At 46.0% G+C, this 21,280-nt stretch overlaps 1 protein-coding gene across 1 annotated transcript in view; it reads right to left on the bottom strand.

Moving 5' to 3' along the window:
* Nucleotides 1-21,280, bottom strand: part of LOC126252611 (Ca(2+)/calmodulin-responsive adenylate cyclase) — a 370,372-nt gene that overhangs the window by 207,785 nt on the left and 141,307 nt on the right. Inside the window, exon 7 of the mRNA XM_049953514.1 lies at nucleotides 16,284-16,395. Coding sequence (XP_049809471.1) covers nucleotides 16,284-16,395 — 112 coding nt within the window. The remainder of the gene's footprint in view (nucleotides 1-16,283; nucleotides 16,396-21,280) is intronic.

The raw sequence follows: 21,280 nt of genomic DNA, 5'->3' as shown, positions 1-21,280 counted from the left end.
ATTTAGTACGGCCGCCCGCCCTCAGGATCTCAGTTCGTCAGCGCACCTGACGATGGCGACATGTCTGATCGCCGAAATATTGTGCCCGTTGGGCACTATGGACCGGCAGTACACCCGTGGACTGTTCAAGCTGTACTTTAATTACAACCATCTGGTACTTTACTAGATTCATCAGTTGAAATTGGTTCCAGAAACTTTCTAAGAAGATTTTCACGGGACAGTTTGTATCTATTTTCAACCGTTTGCTACTTGAGTTCTTTCAGCATCTTCGTGACTCTCCCCCATAGTGTAACAGACCTGTAACCACCCCTGCTGTCCTCCTTTGTATATGTCCAATATCCCCAGTCTTTACTATTTAGCACGGAACCCACACACTTGAGCATTATATTAAGATGGGTCGCACGAGTGTTTTTATGCAGTCTCCTTTGTACACAGAGAGCACTTTCCCATTATCCCGTCAATGCCACCTGCTTTACCTGCCTACGACAGCATACGCGATCGTGTCACATCATGCCCCTGCAAACTGTTATACCAGATATTTGTGTAAGTTTACTAAACCCAATTCACAGCATGCTACTTTTCTACGTTTTGCAAATGCACTATGTTACAACTCTAAGCGTTTAAAACAAGTTGCCCATTTTCGCACGACTTTGAAATCTAATCTTATCTGACAGAACATCTGTGCAGATTTTTCTGATAGTACTTTACTGTAGATCATCATCTGCAAAAAATGGGCCACGTCTGGAGTTACTTCTACATCCGTCTATTAATTCTCCAGCGAAGATAATATGCTGGACCCTCCTTGCGAACCAAACCTCAATTTTCTTTGATCATCCATATGATCGCAATTTCATTAAGAAGCGTTGGTGCGGTACAGAGTCAAATGCTTTCCAGAAGTCAATAAATACTGCATCCACATGATTGCCTTGATCCATGGCTTTTAGGATGTTAAGGTCGTCTTATGCTAAATGGAAATGTAACTTCACTTTCAATTAGCTCACAAGACTGAGCAACCGCCCGCTCCTTTCTTCGATCTAGTATAAATCTTTGACAGGGACGGAAATCGAACCTGGGTACTTTGCACTGTATCTTCAAAGTCAACAGTCCACGGAATCCATTGTTCTCTTCGGGTTTTGTATTGTGGTACCACTAGTCCTGTTTCTCTTCACTGCTGAACAGTCTTGGAAATCTGAGGTGCCTCTGATAACTTCTTTATGCTTACTACTCCCGAAGCAACCTGTCCTCTACTCCACAGTTCCCATCTGCTTGTTTTCGTACGAAAATACATTAATCGTTTGGCTACAGAGCCCGCAAATTACTTATTGGCACCGGTACATTTACCGGCGGCATTAAATGTATACTGGGAAGAGACTGGCGCGCACTTATGAACCAGTTCCTCAACTATCGCCTAAAATTTGGGCTGCTGACGGTGAAATGATAAATTTCCACTGCCAATTTTGCCGGCATTAATTCCGGTGGCAAAAACAACGTAGAAAAGGATGAAAGCTAAATAATTCGAATGGCTTGGCAATGAGACTGCCGTCTCTATTAATAGCCCCTATCAATGAAGCTAGAGTAGCATTGTTACTTATTGTCTACACCTGTGTCAGTATCTATAGCTATACTCCACAGGCCACGATACGGCCCGTGGTGGACGAACTTTGTTACCATTGTTATCCATTTTCTCGCAAATTCCAATCGCGTATCGAGTGAGGAAAATTTTTTGTCTGAGCGCCTCGGTACGTTCCTCAATATCTCGCACCTTACTCTCTTTATCCCTAAACGAGATATAGCCCCTACGACGGAAGCAATAATATTGCTGCGCAACTAGAATACCTGCTGTGTACATTTATCCCATACGGCTTGAAGTGATCAGCGTTATCTATCTTGCTGAGCTTTCCGTTTCCCTGAGCATCTTCTTTACGCTTTTGTATGCACAGTACGATCTGCAACGGTCCAAGTAGCCTCCAAATACTGCAGCAGTATTCAAGAATTGCCGCACCAATGTCTCGCACGTAGTTTCCTGCACAAGTTCACTGCAGCTCCCATAACACCACCAAACGATATCTTCAGTTCGTCCTCCTACCACGGATTTCATATTTTCAACTCATTTCACATCCTGTCTTAATATTACCGCTGAGTGATGTCCGATGTGATAGATCGCAGAAGTTTACCACTACTGTAGTAATCGGATGTTACCGAGCACCTTTTGTTTATGAACGTTATCATGAATTTATTCCTGTTTAAAATGCGCTGCTATTGAATTCATGAAATGTTACACAGTATAAGTAACCAGAAAATGTGGGAAAAGCTGCCAGCACAACTGAAGATGTGAGGACGGGTCGTGAGTCGTGCGGCTGGATATCTCACAGTTGGGAAGCACATTACCTGCGACAGGCCAGGTTCAGTGTTCGAATACCAGTCCGGCACCAAGTTTTAACCAAAGATTTCTCTTGAAACAATCCGCCAGGCTGTGGCTAAGCCATTTCTCTAACATATCCTCTCTTCCAGGAATGCTAGCTCCGAAATTAGTGTAGGAGAACTACGAGAATAGATGTACTGACAGAGCTGATGCTGCGACAATGGAGATTGGTAGTCGTGCCTTGGTTGCTTAGAAGAACATAACTCGCGAAAGTCAAGGTTCCGGGTTCAAATCCTGGACCGGCACACAGTTTTAGTCTGCCAGGATAGTTCGAGTTCACAGTGTAAGCTGATCCGAATTTTCCTTTAATCATTCAGCGATAATATGAACCTGTAGACAATAGCAGCGCCAGCGAGCTCTGAGAACGCTGCTAAACACATCTGGTCAATAACTTCATGTGGATGAAGACACTCGCTGCCCATTCCCTCAGTCTTCCTCTACTGTCATTTAACTGAGTTCTATACTCCAAAAATTGTTAGACTGAAAATACACAGAACCATCGTAGTTTGGTAATTTGTCGACAACGTAGTACAGTGTTCAATGCCCATCGGAATTACAGGAAAATGGAATTACCCGTTCATCTGTCAACTAATACCAACATGTCATGTGCGAAGAAAGCAACAACCTTTTCAGGTAAGTCTTCTCTCCTATAGCTGTGCTGACTGTTTCGAGAGCCAATAAATGTTCGAACGATGGGTTCGTGGTAGTTAAGCGACGCTGAAGTTGAACCTACCGCGAATTGTACATCAAATCCCTTCTCAATGAGCCGTTTCTGTTCAGCAGTAGGTCGAAACAGAACAGTGAAAATATTCTAATCATCGGAGTGATTACTGCTAAACATATTTTGATAGGAAAATACAAATCTGATATGTTCCAAAACAGTGTCTGACAAAAGAGGTTCTTTACCAAGGAAGCCGTCGCGTACTCGTGTATTTCACAATTCAGCGGATGGCATGCGAGGACGTCCCATCCTTTGAGACTGACATGGCTTAGACATTAAATATGGAGCACTCCAGTACCAGCCATGTTACTCGTATCTACGTCTACACTCCGCAAGCAGGGCCGGTTTAAGGACCAAGCGACAAAGCTGGTGTATTACACGACATCTGTCGTATATGAGTCTGCAGTAGCGTCCGAAGAGTACAAGCCTGGAAGTACAAATCGTTTCGTTAACCCCATTACACGATACATCTAACGTCCAAGTTTGCACCAATTGCGCATACACTAGGGAAAAATTTAAAAAAAAGAGAGACGCACCACGAAGGAATTATCGTAATGGGTCGGAATGATGTGGTACAGAAAAACAAATGAGTACAATTTCAAAAAAAATTGGGCCATTCATTCAAGAGAAAAAGCTTCACAAATCGAGCAAGTAATAACGCGTTGGTCCACCAGTTACTCGGCTTGACATCGCTTGGTAGAGATGTTGGATGGTTTCCAAGGGATACTGTGCCACATTCTATCCATTTTGCGGGTTAGATGGTCAAAATCCCGAAATGGTTGGAGGGTCCTGCCCATAATGCTCGAAATGTTCTCAACTGGGAAGAAAGATCTGGTGATCTTGCTGGTTAAGGCAGGGTTCGGAAAGCACGAAGGGAAACAGTAGAAAATCTCGGTGTGTGGCGTAAGCATTATCCTGTTCAAATGTAATCCTAGGATAGTTTGCCACGAAAGCCAACAAAACAGGGCGTAGTATATCGTCGACGTACCGCTGCGCTGTTAGGGTGCTCTGGATGAAACCAAAGGGGTTCTACTATGAAAAGAAATGCCTCCCGAGACCATCACTGCTCGTTGTTGGGCAATATGACGGGCGACAGTCAGGTTGGTATCCCACCGTTATCAGGTACTCCTCCAGACACGTCTTTGCTGGTCATCGGGGCTCATATCGAACCGGGACTCATCACTGAAAACAATTCTACGGCAGTCAGTCAGTTTCCAGGACAAAGACGTGTTGTAAAGGGCGACGCCACTGGAGAGTGGAAATGAGTGATTTGAAGTGATGAATCACGCTACATCCTGTGGCACTCGGACTGAAACGATTGGGTTTTTCGAATGCCTGGAGAACGTTACCTGTCACCGTTGTGTAGCAGCAACAATGAAGTACGGAGGATGTGATGTTACAGTAGTTGGGGTGTTTTGCGTGGTTAACGTGTGGTCCACTTTACTGCGCTTAAGAAACCGCTGAATGCGGAAGTTCATTAACACATTTTACAGCCTTGTGTACTGCGTCAATAGAGGAACAGCTTAACAATGCACCCTGTCATAAAGCAGAAAACGTGCGACAATGTTTTCTGGACATAATATTCCCCAAATGGACTGGCCTGCCCAGATCGCCAACCTGAACCCAATGACACACCATTGGGAGGAGTTAGAACGTGACTTCTTTCAAAATCATTATATTCTCTGGTTTCGGCTCTTGAGGAAAATGGACTGGCGTTCCTCCACAGACATACACACCTCATTAAAAGTGTGTCCCCCCCCCCCTCCCAATAGAGTTCAAGCCGACATAAGCCATCACACCCAATACTGATATCCGCTAACAGCTGTCCAGACACTTTCGAGCAGATACTGTATCTACTTTTTTGGCGTTCGTGCAATGCTTGAGAGGAGTAACCGTATTACCACCGTGACGAAAAAATTTTCCATGGACCGAACAGCAGAGTTTGGCCTTCTTTCTTTCATCTTCCATTTTGGAGCCAGTAAGATCACTGAGCGACTGGACAGATCATTTAGATCCGCATAATGATTTTACACAAGACCAAAACTTCTTTTGATTTTAGTCAGATCGTTAGCGAAAATTTTACTCTCACATTCACTGAAGCTTCTCTCATTGCTCCCCTTACGCTCATTCTCACTACGTTGAGCTTATGTTTCACTTAAATCTGTAAATAAGCTCCCTCTGATTTAGTAGCAACCTTGTAAAGCTACTATTACCCACGCTGAGTCTTTACAATGCCTTAAAGCCTCGGTCGGCCCGTACTGGTCTAACGCGTGTTGAACAATGTTTTTGGATTTCATACATCAGTGCTCTACAGCTTCGTCCTCAGAACTGAATACTTAATGTTGACTGCTCAAGTACGCTGGAATTTGTATCCTGTCATTCTTGATAATGGGGTTCATGAAGACCACATTCGGAATTTTTGGTGATGATGATGATGATGATGATGACGACGACAGTTATTTTACAGAGCCTTAAGTAAATGATTATTAGTCTCTTAAACCTCTCACAAGTGATCGCTGATGTAAGCACGAGACTTTTTCCCATACAAATCGTTCGATCATATATATTACACTAAAGTGTGAAATGTGCCCGCCACGAAAAAAAAAATATCACTGTGTAAAAAAGTCAAAATTGAAACCTAGAACACGTCGTTGGCATCTATTTGTCCGCGAATGTACATGGAAAGGTATATCAGTGTTTAAGTTGGGTTCAGGAGCGATGAACAGGTTGGGTGGCGTCTCGAGCTATACAGGTGACGAGAGGACTCGCCCCCGGTGTAACATTATAACCACCTGCTAAAACAGCTTGTTCGTCCGCCTTTGGAACACAGTACATCACTGATTCTGCGTGTCAGGAATCCGACAGTTTGCTAGTAGGTTTGTGGAGGCGTGTGCCATTAGATATCTATGCAGAGGTCATGTAATTCGCGTAAATAACGGGCCGCTGATTTGCGTGCGTGGCGATGGCGTCCTATAGCGATCCAGATGGGTTCCATTGGATTTACATCAGGCGAATCTGGTCGCCGAGACATCAACGTAAGTTCACTAGAATGCTCTTCAAACCACTGTAGCTCGGTTCAGGCTTCGAGACTCGGACAATTCTACTGCTGGAAGACGACTTCGAGCATAATACTCTTCCCACCAACCTGCGTCCGTGGCGCGCTGCACATATAGAACCGCCGTTCGCCTCGACGACGGCGTTTGAGTAGCCGACCATCGACCTAGAGTACCAAACACATGAGTCATCCGAAGAGCCATTGATCGACGGTCGAATCCCGATGGCCCTGTGCCCACTCCAATCGTAACTGACAATGTCGTTTGGTCAACATATGAACACTGCTGCGGAGCTCGAAGTTCAACTCTGTACGATGAATGGGGTGCTCCGGAACACTTATGTGTGCACCAGCATTGTGCTATTTCGCCAGATATGCCTCAGATTACCATCTATCTTACTTTACAGAACAGACAAGCCTACAAACCCCACGTTTTGTTAATTAAGATTCGTGTACATCTAACAATTTACGCTTAGTGGTGGTTTCACTGTGCTCCTACCTCTTTCCGTAAATTCCCGCGTCAGTAGTACGTGAGCATTCGACCAGCTTCGCCGTTTTCGAGATACTCGTTCACGAACTCTGCGCAATAATAAACCGCCTTTTGTGAAAGTCGCTTATCCCAGTGGATTTCTCCATTTGCAGCCCATATCTTCGGTGGGATGATAACCCGTCCGTGTCTGCTCCGCTTACATACTTTGGTTATGGCGGCACGTGCCCGAAACGCCACCAGACGACATCCAACGTTGAGGAGGAAAGTGGTCATACACGTAATGTTTTAGCTGATCAGTGTATATCTTAAGAAATATAAAGAAATTTGCGTTAGCTCTAGTGCTGGGCTGAGATTACGCAACGATTTAGAAAAGTGGCACAAGAGGAATATGAACCCTTGTTAATACCAACATGACTCACTGATCACTAAGGAATATTATACAAGTAACTAAGGCCACTGTAAAACCCCATTTATTTGTAGCTTCTCGACTTAGAAAAAGGTATCTGTATAGCCTACTGCAATAGAAGTGTATAATTATTGAAATACGAAACAGTGCCCGAGTCCTCATTAAATTCGTTTTAATTCAGAGACTATTAACAAATGTCTTAATTCACGGCCCCGATGAGATTTCAAAAATATTTTCAGAATGAATGCTTTATAAGTAAGTGGATCTCATCTGGAAGGCAGTTACATGATAAAAGAATTTACGGCTCATTTTAATTACCGCGAACGAAGAACCTGCCCCATTATTCATTTTTTTCAAAAATGATTTTCATTTGTAACCACATTCTGAAGTACTAAATTCCTAATTAGCCGTGTACCGTCAGATACGGCAAGCGAAAATAATATTAGCTCTTTTGATAAAATGATAGGCCGGCCGCTGTGTCAGAGCGGTTCTAGGCGCTTCAGTTTGGAACCTCGCGACCGCTACGGTCGCAGATTCGAATCGGGCATGGATGTGTGTAATGTCCTTAGGTTAGTTAGGTTTAAGTAGTTCTGAGTTCTAGGGGACTGATGAACTCAGATGTTAAGTCCCATAGTGCCCAGAGCCATTTGAACCATTTGATAAAACGAGACTTTATAAACAATTCGATTATACCGCCTCCGCTCCCGAAGCTGCCATCTAACAGCGTCACAATTTCTATAGCGGCCAGTTGCTGAATGTAATACAAATTGCGCAAAAGACACTTGTCAATGTCTGAATAGAGACTGTTCTCACAATGGAATCGTCTACCTTCATCTCTCCCATAATGTCAAGATTCCACGAACTATGTAGAATAGTGTCTCTGGTATTAGGCGTGGTAAATTTCACCGACAGAAAGATGTTTGCGGTGATCCAGAGCGGTCACCGTAATTAGATTATTTAAAAAAAACAATGAAGGCGATGCGCATAATTGATAGAAACAGTAATATGAACGCTACATATTTCAAGGAATGACATAATACTTAAATCCATCGAATAGACTTCCCTCACTTGTGTGGAAACAACACGAGCATCATCGATACATACCCTGAGACCATTCCTCGTTTCTATCCCAACAGCACGCACCCGCGTGCGTGCGTTCTGACTTTACGGGTGCTAACCGGGGATGTGATCGCTCTAAGCTTGTGGCTATAGCTAGATACCAGTGCCTACCAATTTTAATTGTATATTACAGCACTGAGGATGGTCACTAAGTGACCGAAAATCGATTTTGCGGACAATAAAACAACAAAATACGGCCAATGCAAATCTTCCTTCTAATTCTACTCACCGGGGAAGTTATCAGCGCACTGCCACATTTTAAAAGGAACGAATGGGAATAAAATCGCTAACTTTTTGCACACAGTGAGGATGAAACCTATGAAACGACACTTAAATACTCACTACACCTCACTAGCGTTCACTCAACATACTCACTCGCCTTAAACAACGGGTAAAGGTTGAAAAGTGATACAGCACGCATTAAAACACAAGTAAAATGACAGAGGAGCTAAATCAACGGCACAGGCAAATGTGAACGGCTGACCACCAACATTAAACTTGGTGACCCAGGCACCCTGGCAACACATTAATACCACCTCCCTAAAATCTCAGTCCGCAGCTCGTGGTCGTGCGGTAGCGTTCTCGCTTCCCGAGCCCGGATTCTCGGGTTCGATTCCCGGGGGGGGGGGGGGGGGGGAGGGGGGAGGGCGGAGGAGGGGAGGGGGGTCAGGGATTTTCTCTGCCTCGTGATGACTGGGTGTTGTGTGACGTCCTTAGGTTAGTTAGGTTTAAGTAGTTCTAAGTTCTAGGGGACTGATAACCATAGATGTTAAGTCCCATAGTGCTCAGAGCCATTTGAACCTAAAATCTCAGAAACGTGTACGAGGTGCAAGAGTGACTAATTCTTCACTCCGCTCCAGCATTTGGAGACTTTGTTAGATATGTGTGACAGCAGGCAACAAGCGTATACGTAACACGCTGCTTGAAGCCGAAAATTTTGCTATACCAGTAACTACTGTTGAGAAAATTTGTGGTTCAGATCTTACTATTTCGGTGTACCATCATCCAATATGAACGTCGTCTGCTATATCTGCATTCGCTCACCAGCAGAATACTCCAAAAAATCAGTACGGAGAAATGAGAAGGAATTTCCATGTCTGTGAGCCATTGTGTTTTACTGCAATGTTCTTTGTAACGTGAAAAAACATTTCTTCCAATCTCGCCGTATTAGTATAGAAACTAGTCCGAAATGACTTAGAATTCTGTCAAAAAGATGTTTCCAGTACAATTAAATTTGCAGATATGTGTCCATAACGACATCAGTTTCTTTGGTTTCCAGTGGTACTGCGCACGCTACATGAAGAGGCTCCTGGGTAGACACAGAACAACGGTTTATTGGTAATAGTATGATGCACACTTCACAATCCTATTGCGGGTTGCAAAGGATTAGCAGTTGGTAGTAGCTGTCCGCTTAATATACACTCCTGGAAATTGAAATAAGAACACCGTGAATTCATTGTCCCAGGAAGGGGAAACTTTATTGACACATTCCTGGGGTCAGATACATCACATGATCACACTGACAGAACCACAGGCACATAGACACAGGCCCGCATCTCGTGGTCGTGCGGTAGCGTTCTCGCTTCCCACGCCCGGGTTCCCGGGTTCGATTCCCGGCGGGGTCAGGGATTTTCTCTGCCTCGTGATGGCTGGGTGTTGTGTGATGTCCTTAGGTTAGTTAGGTTTAAGTAGTTCTAAGTTCTAGGGGACTGATGACCATAGATGTTAAGTCCCATAGTGCTCAGAGCCATTTGAACCATTTTTGAACATAGACACAGGCAACAGAGCATGCACAATGTCGGCACTAGTACAGTGTATATCCACCTTTCGCAGCAATGCAGGCTGCTATTCTCCCATGGAGACGATCGTAGAGATGCTGGATGTAGTCCTGTGGAACGGCTTGCCATGCCATTTCCACCTGGCGCCTCAGTTGGACCAGCGTTCGTGCTGGACGTGCAGACTGCGTGAGACGACGCTTCATCCAGTCCCAAACATGCTCAATGGGGGACAGATCCGGAGATCTTGCTGGCCAGGGTAGTTGACTTACACCTTCTAGAGCACGTTGGGTGGCACGGGATACATGCGGACGTGCATTGTCCTGCTGTAACAGCAAGTTCCCTTGCCGGTCTAGGAATGGTAGAACGATGGGTTCGATGACGGTTTGGATGTACCGTGCACTATTCAGTGTCCCCTCGACGATCACCAGTGGTGTACGGCCAGTGTAGGAGATCGCTCCCCACACCATGATGCCGGGTGTTGGCCCTGTGTGCCTCGGTCGTATGCAGTCCTGATTGTGGCGCTCACCTGCACGGCGCCAAACACGCATACGACCATCATTGGCACCAAGGCAGAAGCGACTCTCATCGCTGAAGACGACACGTCTCCATTCGTCCCTCCATTCACGCCTGTCGCGACACCACTGGAGGCGGGCTGCACGATGTTGGGGCGTGAGCGGAAGACGGCCTAACGGTGTGCGGGACCGTAGCCCAGCTTCATGGAGACGGTTGCGAATGGTCCTCGCCGATACCCCAGGAGCAACAATGTCCCTAATTTGCTGGGAAGTGGCGGTGCGGTCCCCTACGGCACTGCGTAGGATCCTACGGTCTTGGCGTGCATCCGTGCGTCGCTGCGGTCCGGTCCCAGGTCGACGGGCACGTGCACCTTCCGCCGACCACTGGCGACAACATCGATGTACTGTGGAGACCTCACGCCCCACGTGTTGAGCAATTCGGCGGTACGTCCACCCGGCCTCCCGCATGCCCACTATACGCCCTCGCTCAACGTCCGTCAACTGCACATACGGTTCACGTCCACGCTGTCGCGGCATGCTACCAGTGTTAAAGACTGCGATGGAGCTCCGTATGCCACGGCAAACTGGCTGACACTGACGGCGGCGGTGCACAAATGCTGCGCAGCTAGCGCCATTCGACGGCCAACACCGCGGTTCCTGGTGTGTCCGCTGTGCCGTGCGTGTGATCATTACTTGTACAGCCCTCTCGCAGTGTCCGGAGCAAGTATGGTGGGTCTGACACACCGGTGTCAATGTGTTCTTTTTTCCATTTCCAGGAGTGTATAAGGTCTTAGCGGTGTGCAGATCGGCAAAGAAGTGCTACCAGAAGTACGGTGATCTGTGCTCGTGCTCACATTGATGAGCCACAGGGTGCAATCAGCGGAAGTGTCCGGACAATGAGCGTAGCTCGGAAGTAGTGCACTTGACGTAGTGCCTGACGAACAGCTGGTGTGGTTGGTGTAAGCCTGGAATGCACTTCGAAGGTGATGCACCAGCATTAATATTGTCACCGTGCATGCATATGGCATAACCTGCTTGTGGGCATGTGACATCACGGAGCCAAAACAGAGTCCACGATTGTAGCGAAAGATTGCGTATGTTCGCTCAGGTGGCTGCAGGCAAAGATTCCGTCGCGCAGGTGGCGGCAGGCAAAGATTCCGTGGACGACAAATCGGTGGGAGTGGCTCTTGTCTGGAAAATTTATTAGTACGTAGAGATCAGAAACGGAGCGATTACGGGTCAAATGTAACGGGTTGCATACTTCACGTGCCAGGCGCCACTGCTAAATCAGTGCTTAATGGGCTCCCTCCGTTTTCGTTGTCATTACGAGATTATGACGAGTCTTACAATTGTGGCGCTGCCGTCGCTCCATATTCGTTGACTCGTTCTCTCTTAATGAAGCATGCAATAGTTCAAATGGTTCAAATGGCTTTGAGCACTATGCGACTTAACATCTGAGGTCATCAGTCGCCTGGAACTTAGAACTAATTAAACCTAACTAACCTAAGGACATCACACACATCCATGCCCGAGGCACGATTCGAACCTGCGACCGTAGCGGTCGCTCGGTTCCAGACTGTAGCGCCTAGAACCGCACGGCCACTCCGGCCGCCCATGCAATAGTGTAAGGCTAACTGTGACTAACTGTTAGAACAGAAGACAAGTAAACGATCTTGCGGTTGTGAAGTAGCACTGATAGGGTGAAACGACCGATTATCGGAACAAGAGGGCCTATAACGAACCTGCGTTTTGTGAGACCTTTGAGAGTGTAAGATGAAAAGTAATTAAAGCGTAGTACACAGTTGTACATGTTTTCCATTAGGAGAGGAGTGGTATCTAGAATAAGTTTCAAGTTATAGTCCAAACTTCACAAAAAATTTCGCCAAATGCAAACACAATGGTTGTATTCTTGCTGATTCGTCCTCCATCACGAGGAAACATATGCACTCCGTCAAACGGAATCTGAGCAAAGAACAACGTCACCGTTATACTCCCACGACAAGAAAGCGCTATATTCCTGTATTCATTTGTTCATGCCAGCTTCCGTTTATAGGCTAACAGCGAGTTGTGTAGCTTATCATTGATTTCTGTAATTTATTTCAATAACTAATCACTACTTAGAGACTGAGGCTAACAGCCTTGCCGCAGTGGTAACACCGGTTCCCATCACATCACCGAAGTTGGGCGCTGTCGGCCTTCGCTAGCACTTGGATTGGTGACGGTCCGGATTTGCTGAGCGCTGTTGGTAAGTGGGGTGCACTCAGCCTTTGTGAGCTACTTGTCTGAGAAGTAGCGGCTATGGTCAAGAAAAGTGACAACAACCGGAATAGCGGTGTGCTGATCACATGCACTTCCATATCTGCTTTCAGCGACGCCTATCTCCTAAAAATGACACATCGGTCTGTCAGTAGGGTTGGGCCTTCCGAGACCTGTTCGGACAGAGTTATTTAATGCACTTCATCCTCATCTCATGTTTTCTGGTACTGTCTTTACAGACCCCATAACACCTTAAAAGTGTGTGTGTATGCCTAATTGTTAGATATCCTCTAAATAGATATTAAATGTTAAAATATAATTTAAGCAGCATTCGAAGAAGTTTTATCTATACAAATGCATGTACACTGAACCACCAAAGAAACTGGTACAGGTATGCGTATTCAAATACAGAGATATGTAAACAGGCGGAATACGGCGGTGCCGTCGGCAACAGTTATATAAGACAAGTGTCTGGGTCAGTTGTTAGATCGGTTACTGCTACTACAATGGCACGTTATCAAGATTTAAGTGAGTTTGAACGGGGCATTATGGTCGACGCACGAGCGATGGAACACAGCATCTCCGAGGTAGCGATGAAGTGGGGATTTTCCGGTACGACCATTTCACGAGTGTACCGTGAATATCGGGAATCCGGTGAAACATCAAACCTCCGAAATCGCTGCGCTCGAAAAAAGATCATGTAAAAACGGGACCAACGACGACTGAAGAAAATCGTTCAACGTGACAGAAACGCAACTCTTCGGCAAACTGCTGCACATTTCAATGCTGGGCCATCAACAAGTGTGAGCGTGCGAACCATTCAACGAAACATCATCATCGATATGGGCGTTAGAAGCCGAAGACCCACTGATGTATCCTTGATCACTGCACAACACAAAGCTTTATGCCTCACCTGGGCCCATCAACACCGACATTGGACTGTTTATGACTGGAAACATGTTGCCTGGTTGTATCAAGCAGATGGACAAGTAGGGGTATGGAGGCAACCTCATGAATCCATGCAGCCTGCATGTCAGCAAGGGACTATTCAAGCTAGTGGAGGCTCTGTAACAGTGTGGGGAGTGTCCAGTTTGAGTGATGTGCGACCCCTGATATGGATACGACTATGAAAGGTGACGCGTACGTAAGCATCCTGTCTGATCACCTGCATCTATTCATGCCCATTGTACATTTCGACGGACTTAAGCAATTCCAGCAGGGCAATGCGACACCCCACACGGCTAGAATTGCTACACAGTGGCTCCAGGAAAACTCTTCTGAGTTTCAACACTTCTGCTGGCCATCAAACTCCCCAGACATGAACATTATGGAGTTTATCTGTGATGCCTTGCAACGTGCTGCTCAGAACAGATCTCCAACCCCCCCCCCCCCCTCCCCCGTACTCTTACGGATTCATGGACAGCCCTGCAGGATTAACGGTGTCATTTCCCTCCAACACTACTTCAGACATCAGTCAAGTACAATCCACGTCGCGCTGCAGCACTTCTGCGTACTAGCGCGGCACTTCTGCGTACTCGCAGGGGGCCGTACACGAAGTTAGGCAGGTGCACCAGTTTCTTTGGCTCTTCAGAGTATAAACAGAACAATGTTCACTGCCAACCGATTAGTTGTTATTTTGGTATATAAATTCTGTCACTCTGGCAGACTGGACGTTTTTTGATATCTCAACTTGCACTTGAGAATGGCTATAAAGCCAAAATCAAGACCGTGTGAAATAAATAATTTTAGTTTAATAGCTGAAATTTCTTTCAAAGCGGTTGTGTGTGCAGCAGGAATGCAGCGAGTCCGCGGTTATACTTCCGAACTTGCGTACTCTCTCTCCTTTCAGGGGGAGTCCAGTCCACTTGAACCCGACAACGGACTAAGGGGACGAGTGGTCTGCAGCGGAGACTCACGAGTCGAGTCTACGGACACACGGAGACGGTAAGTTCGGAGAAGACGTCACACGACTCGTTGGCGAGGTTAAAACGAGTATACCGAGCAAATTTTTGACTTTTACTAACACGAGAGGTGAACCCGTGTCTTTGTCTTGCAGGCACTTGAGCTGGTTGCGGCAGATGACGCCGGTAGCCTGGCAACCATCCGTACGCGTCTGTACGTCTGGCAGCCTAGACGGTCGGCAAATGGCCGTGTGTACAGCAGTTGTTTCACCGAACTGCAGGAACCACTAATCCTATTGTGAAAGTACACAGTGTCCAAGTCCTGGAAAACGCACAGGAACAGTATCACAGAACAAGCCGCGTCTAATACTGGACGCTACACAGCGACGCTAACACGACAGTGTTGGGCCTCTTCTCTGAGACAGCAAAATATACGCATATCGAACGCAGACACAAGGAAATTCAAATGAATATGACTAGGAACAAAAATTTCCGCGAACCTTATGCTGCGATGGGAATAAAGTCCAAGACGAATATCTTCAGAAAGCAAAGACTCTAATTCTTAAGTCCACATTCAATACTAACAAATTTCTTGTTTTCTGAAACACTTTTCTTGCCATGGTCGATCTACATTTTATATTCACCCTACTTCTATCACCATCAGTATCCTGCTCCGCTGATAGCTAAAGCTGGAAACTTAGGATACGTGCTTGCAAATGACCAAAGGTTGAAACTGGCCAATCGATTAGATAATAAAAATAATACAATCTACCTAGATCACGTTTTTACTCTCTAAACAAAAGTAAAAAAATCAATTTTTAAGCTTATCTACTCCTTCTAGTGTCTGATTTCCTAATTCAAACTTCTAACAATCTGCAGATTTAATTTGACTACCATTTGTTACCCCTGTTTTACTTTAGTTGTTGTTCATTATATGTCCTCTTTTCAAAACATTATCCATCCCATTCGGGCTTTCACGGCCGGTATTTTCGATATTGCTGATATCTGATTTATGGGGATAAGACTTATTGTATGGACTGAGGAAAATCAGGGATATGCTACAAAACTCTCTCACTTTCTTCTCAATTAGTGCTTCCCTTTCATGTCCTTCAAGTCTTCCAACTCTATTCTGGTTTCTATATAGGTTGGGAATATCATTTCTTTCCTTGTATTTTGTCCTGGCCACTTCTAAATTTCAAAGAGTGATTCCAGTCAACACAGTCACAACCTTTTCCCTAAATCTAAAACTGCTATTGTAAACGTGGGGCTGCCTTCCTTCAACGTAACTTCTAAGATTGTTCGTAGGTTCAAGTACTGAACCACGTGTTTCTACATTTGTCCACAACCCAACCTGATCTTTCCCGATGTCAGCGTTCTTCTATAAATAATTGGTGTCAGTATTTTGCACTGATGATGGTTCGGCAATCTCTCAGTACTGGCTTCTTCGGAAATGGAATTTTTATCTTTTTGAAGTCTGAGTTAATTTCATCTATCTCATATTTTCTTACAGAAGTACTAGTGTGAGACACTCCCTCAGTCCCAAGGAGACCAGCGCACAATAAAATTAACGTCTGGCAATAGTATGGAACTGACAAAGCGAGCGACACTGGTTAAAGGAATACTCACGTTAGCGAGTTGATCGAAGCGGCCAAACAGCTCGTTCAGCAGCCGTACCAACTCCTGCGCTGTGCACTGCGAGGCCAGCACCGTGAACCCGACGATGTCAGCGAAAAGGATGCTGAAACAACAGACAGCCATTGAAGAGGACGTACAAGAACAAGTTCTAAACAAGTCAGAGCAACAGAAGCAGAAGTATTATCCGATTACTAGAATGCCACGTAAACTGCTTAAGAGACGTCTGCAAACGCATGAACGGTTCGGTGGTATGTTAAGTGTTTAGCAGGGTACCAAAGTAAGATAAGAGGGAAACAATGTGGAAAGATTTAGACTTCAACTGTGATTAAAGAACTGTCGCCGGATTCGCCTCAAATGGCTTAGGGAACCACGCAAAAAGTAAATCATGAAAGCCCGAGTGGGAATGGAAGCCAGTCCCTCCTACGAGTCAAGTGTCTTAAGCCAATTTTTACACAAGCGACTTTGTCTCAGTAGACTACTCGTGGCAAGTGAGTACTGCAGCGCATCTGGCCTATCATTCCTGGATGGTGCCGCACTTTTAGTGAGTGTTAGAATGTTGCGAAAGCATGAAGAGACTAGCAATAAAAACAGAGTCTATCAATAAGAAACGGAAAATTCATGGTGAAGGTCCTTAACTGGTGAAGGTCCTTAACTGAAGTGGCACGCTGAATTCTCTACACTGGAGAGAACTGAAAGAATACGAAAAATGTCTAAACATTCAAAAAAATCAACAGGCACCTGCTTGAGAAAATATTTACATATACACACATCAAGCCACATTTATAACGCAAAGTATGGAGAAATTTTACTATATCCTTTTTTGTCCCGTTTTTCTTATAAGTGGCAAATAATATCCAAAACTATTTTCCCTCCCTGCTGTAACTGACTTTTTAAATAATTTAACAGTTTAGAATAAAAAATGTTTACCTATTTCTTACGTACAGCGAATGCTATTTATTTGTTCAAGTAAAGGTATTCTAATTTACAAATAACTTTTTGGTTTTAGATACGTGCTATCTGCTGTGCGACAGCACCTGAAATATGAATTCCACATGCAATCTTTGCAACGTTCCATGAAAACAAAGCAGTCAATAAAATAAAGATTACGTTAACTCAGTAACACAAGATCAATCTCTGTAAGATGAATGAGCGAGACGAGAATTTGTTAACTTCTCCAGATGCAGCCGTCGTCCGCTGTCTTTAGCATACTCAAGATTTTAGAACTCTACATCTGGCACAGTGAATTATTCATTGTCGTCACCGACACACTTGTGCTTAGCGGCTGATTTTTACCACTCTGGCAAGTGACACGAACACACTAGTAGTAGTCGATTTTGACCAGGAAGTAACTCGATTAAATTGGTTTAACTATACATCGCCTCTTTCATTTCACAACAGTGCTCTCTCTCTCTCTCTCTCTCTCTCTCTCTCTCTCTCTCTCTACCCTTTCCTCCCTCTCCGGCGCGCGCGCGCACGCACACACACACACACACACACACACACACACACACACACACACACACACAACCTACTGTAGACGTAGAAGCATTGTTTGACATCCACATCTGGATATACGCGTTCTTGGCCTTCTAGATCCTACAAGATCTTCAGTAATACATATCACTTGTACTCCATTACGTTTTGTAGTGTCATCTACCCATTCTCTATTAAGTCGTCGTCTCAGTAGTGTTTTATCTCCTGATATCGGGAAAGAACTTTCTTGTTCACCTATTCATTTAACTACATGTCTCACAAATCTACACTCCTGGAAATTGAAATAAGAACACCGTGAATTCATTGTCCCAGGAAGGGGAAACTTTATTGACACATTCCTGGGGTCAGATACATCACATGATCACACTGACAGAACCACAGGCACATAGACACAGGCAACAGAGCATGCACAATGTCGGCACTAGTACAGTGTATATCCACCTTTCGCAGCAATGCAGGCTGCTATTCTCCCATGGAGACGATCGTAGAGATGCTGGATGTAGTCCTGTGGAACGGCTTGCCATGCCATTTCCACCTGGCGCCTCAGTTGGACCAGCGTTCGTGCTGGACGTGCAGACCTCGTGAGGAGACGCTTCATCCAGTCCCAAACATGCTCAATGGGGGACAGATCCGGAGATCTTGCTGGCCAGGGTAGTTGACTTACACCTTCTAGAGCACGTTGGGTGGCACGGGATACATGCGGACGTGCATTGTCCTGCTGGAACAGCAAGTTCCCTTGCCGGTCTAGGAATGGTAGAACGATGGGTTCGATGACGGTTTGGATGTACCGTGCACTATTCAGTGTCCCCTCGACGATCACCAGTGGTGTACGGCCAGTGTAGGAGATCGCTCCCCACACCATGATGCCGGGTGTTGGCCCTGTGTGCCTCGGTCGTATGCAGTCCTGATTGTGGCGCTCACCTGCACGGCGCCAAACACGCATACGACCATCATTGGCACCAAGGCAGAAGCGACTCTCATCGCTGAAGACGACACGTCTCCATTCGTCCCTCCATTCACGCCTGTCGCGACACCACTGGAGGCGGGCTGCACGATGTTGGGGCGTGAGCGGAAGACGGCCTAACGGTGTGCGGGACCGTAGCCCAGCTTCATGGAGACGGTTGCGAATGGTCCTCGCCGATACCCCAGGAGCAACAGTGTCCCTAATTTGCTGGGAAGTGGCGGTGCGGTCCCCTACGGCACTGCGTAGGATCCTACGGTCTTGGCGTGCATCCGTGCGTCGCTGCGGTCCGGTACCAGGTCGACGGGCACGTGCACCTTCCGCCGACCACTGGCGACAACATCGATGTACTGTGGAGACCTCACGCCCCACGTGTTGAGCAATTCGGCGGTACGTCCACCCGGCCTCCCGCATGCCCACTATACGCCCTCGCTCAACGTCCGTCAACTGCACATACGGTTCACGTCCACGCTGTCGCGGCATGCTACCAGTGTTAAAGACTGCGATGGAGCTCCGTATGCCACGGCAAATTGGCTGACACTGACGGCGGCGGTGCACAAATGCTGCGCAGCTAGCGCCATTCGACGGCCAACACCGCGGTTCCTGGTGTGTCCGCTGTGCCGTGCGTGTGATCATTGCTTGTACAGCCCTCTCGCAGTGTCAGGAGCAAGTATGGTGGGTCTGACACACCGGTGTCAATGTGTTCTTTTTTCCATTTCCAGTAGTGTATTTCATTTCCATTATAGTCATAATGACGTCTTCATCTCTACTCTGCGCGTTGGTCCATTTGTCAGTCTTTTCGTCTCTCCCAGTAATTCTCAGGACGCAGGAATCCCTTCCTCGTTGAAGTTTCCCGAAATTTTTGCTGATTGTCACATTACAAATAATGTCTCGCTGCAAATAAGCCAGAACTGGAAAAACAAATCCATTGTAAGCCTACATTTTCAGACATCGGAATCTAGGTCCTGAAAGCCCTGTTCAGTTTACGAAAAACACTACTACGCATCACGTTATCTGTTCATTCGACATTTGGTTGCACATTATGTGTGTATTGTTTTGCTGAAGTTCATTTGCACTAGAGGCAAACAGTTTTATAGCATTAATAAAACGAAGGGTAGTTCATATGTTCCATCATAACTTTCTCAGTTTATGGGTCCGAGAAGTGCCTTTCGGACTGCTGGCAATAGTTATGGCGATATGGAACCTCCTTGCGCTACTCTCAGTTCTGAGTTTACAGCTGTCCTAATGAATTTATCACTATTTTGATGAAGACTAATTGAAGCTGCAGCATTGACTTTCATACTCTTCAGTACACCGAAATACGTTAGATGAATGCCCAAGCTCTCAGATACTGCTAGAACTCAATTTGATTAAACTCAGTTATACGCTTTCACAAAATATTTGTATCCAGAACAAAGTGGTAATTCTTAGTCATTGATCTGTTCTATAGTTTCATTCATAACTTTAAAATTGTTCACTGAACTATTTTCATTACTAAATCCAGTTTGTTCCCTTGCCTCATTAAAAATTTAATACTTTTCGATGCGGATTGCAATAACTTTTGTAAATATCTTTTACAATACTGACAGCAGACAGAGAGGTCTCTGACAGCAGACAGAGAGGTCTAAGTGTATGCCTTGTATCGCTTCTGGTTAAGTACAATACTTTCAGCATAGCTGTCTTCACACAGAACGTTCTGCAAAAAATTTGCCCCTATTGTGGTACTCTGTTTCTGATTTCTAAGTGTAACGGAACGAGCCACTGCCTAGGACTGAATTCAGGACATTCGCAAATGCTGATCGGCTGACGAAGCACCCAGCAGGGCTGAGACTCGTCTGTGATTCCACCCGCCATGGTGTAACAACAGCCCAGACTACGTTACTAGCCTCTGTTGGAGAAACTTCCACGACGGTTTCCATCACAGTCAGCCCTGAACAGCTGCATTTAAACCCCCGTGGCCAAATCGTCATGGTCGAACAGCTGGGCAGCAATATGACGTCCAGTCTTTGCCAGTGAGCAATGTCCTGCTGACGATGCTACCACCACCGTCGCCGCTGATCTGTCCTCTGACCGCAGTCTGATCAACAGGGTGCTCGGGCAGCTCAGCACTCTGCCGCTTGCACGTGACTACGACGCTGGCGTCGAATCATCCTCACGGCAGCCGAGGCTCAACGGATGGCTCCAGACTTTCTCTTATGCACTGGTGGTAGGCATACGCTACCGCTGATAAGGACGTCGATTGGAGGTCAGTTCTCCGGCAGACACCGTGTCTGTTCTCTGCCGCGCTCGCCAGGGATCAACAGTACAGTCATCGAAGACAGACGAATGTAAATAAACAGTAATAAAGGGATTCTTGCGTCCGTGAGTGTCTTCTTCTGCTGCACCGACATCCACCTTTGGTAGAGAACCACCGCCCACACCAAGACTTCATAGACAACCCCTTACGTGAGCACGCTGGACAAAAAAGTCAGCCGCCCCCCAGAGACAAGACGCCCATACCGTGGAATACCGCCTCTCGTCTTGATAAAGATCT

Source organism: Schistocerca nitens, chromosome 4, assembly GCF_023898315.1.
Source record: "Schistocerca nitens isolate TAMUIC-IGC-003100 chromosome 4, iqSchNite1.1, whole genome shotgun sequence".
In the NCBI taxonomy this organism is placed as follows: domain Eukaryota; kingdom Metazoa; phylum Arthropoda; class Insecta; order Orthoptera; family Acrididae; genus Schistocerca; species Schistocerca nitens.
Note: the sequence above shows the minus strand (reverse complement) of the source record. Positions and strands in the feature narration are given on the sequence as shown.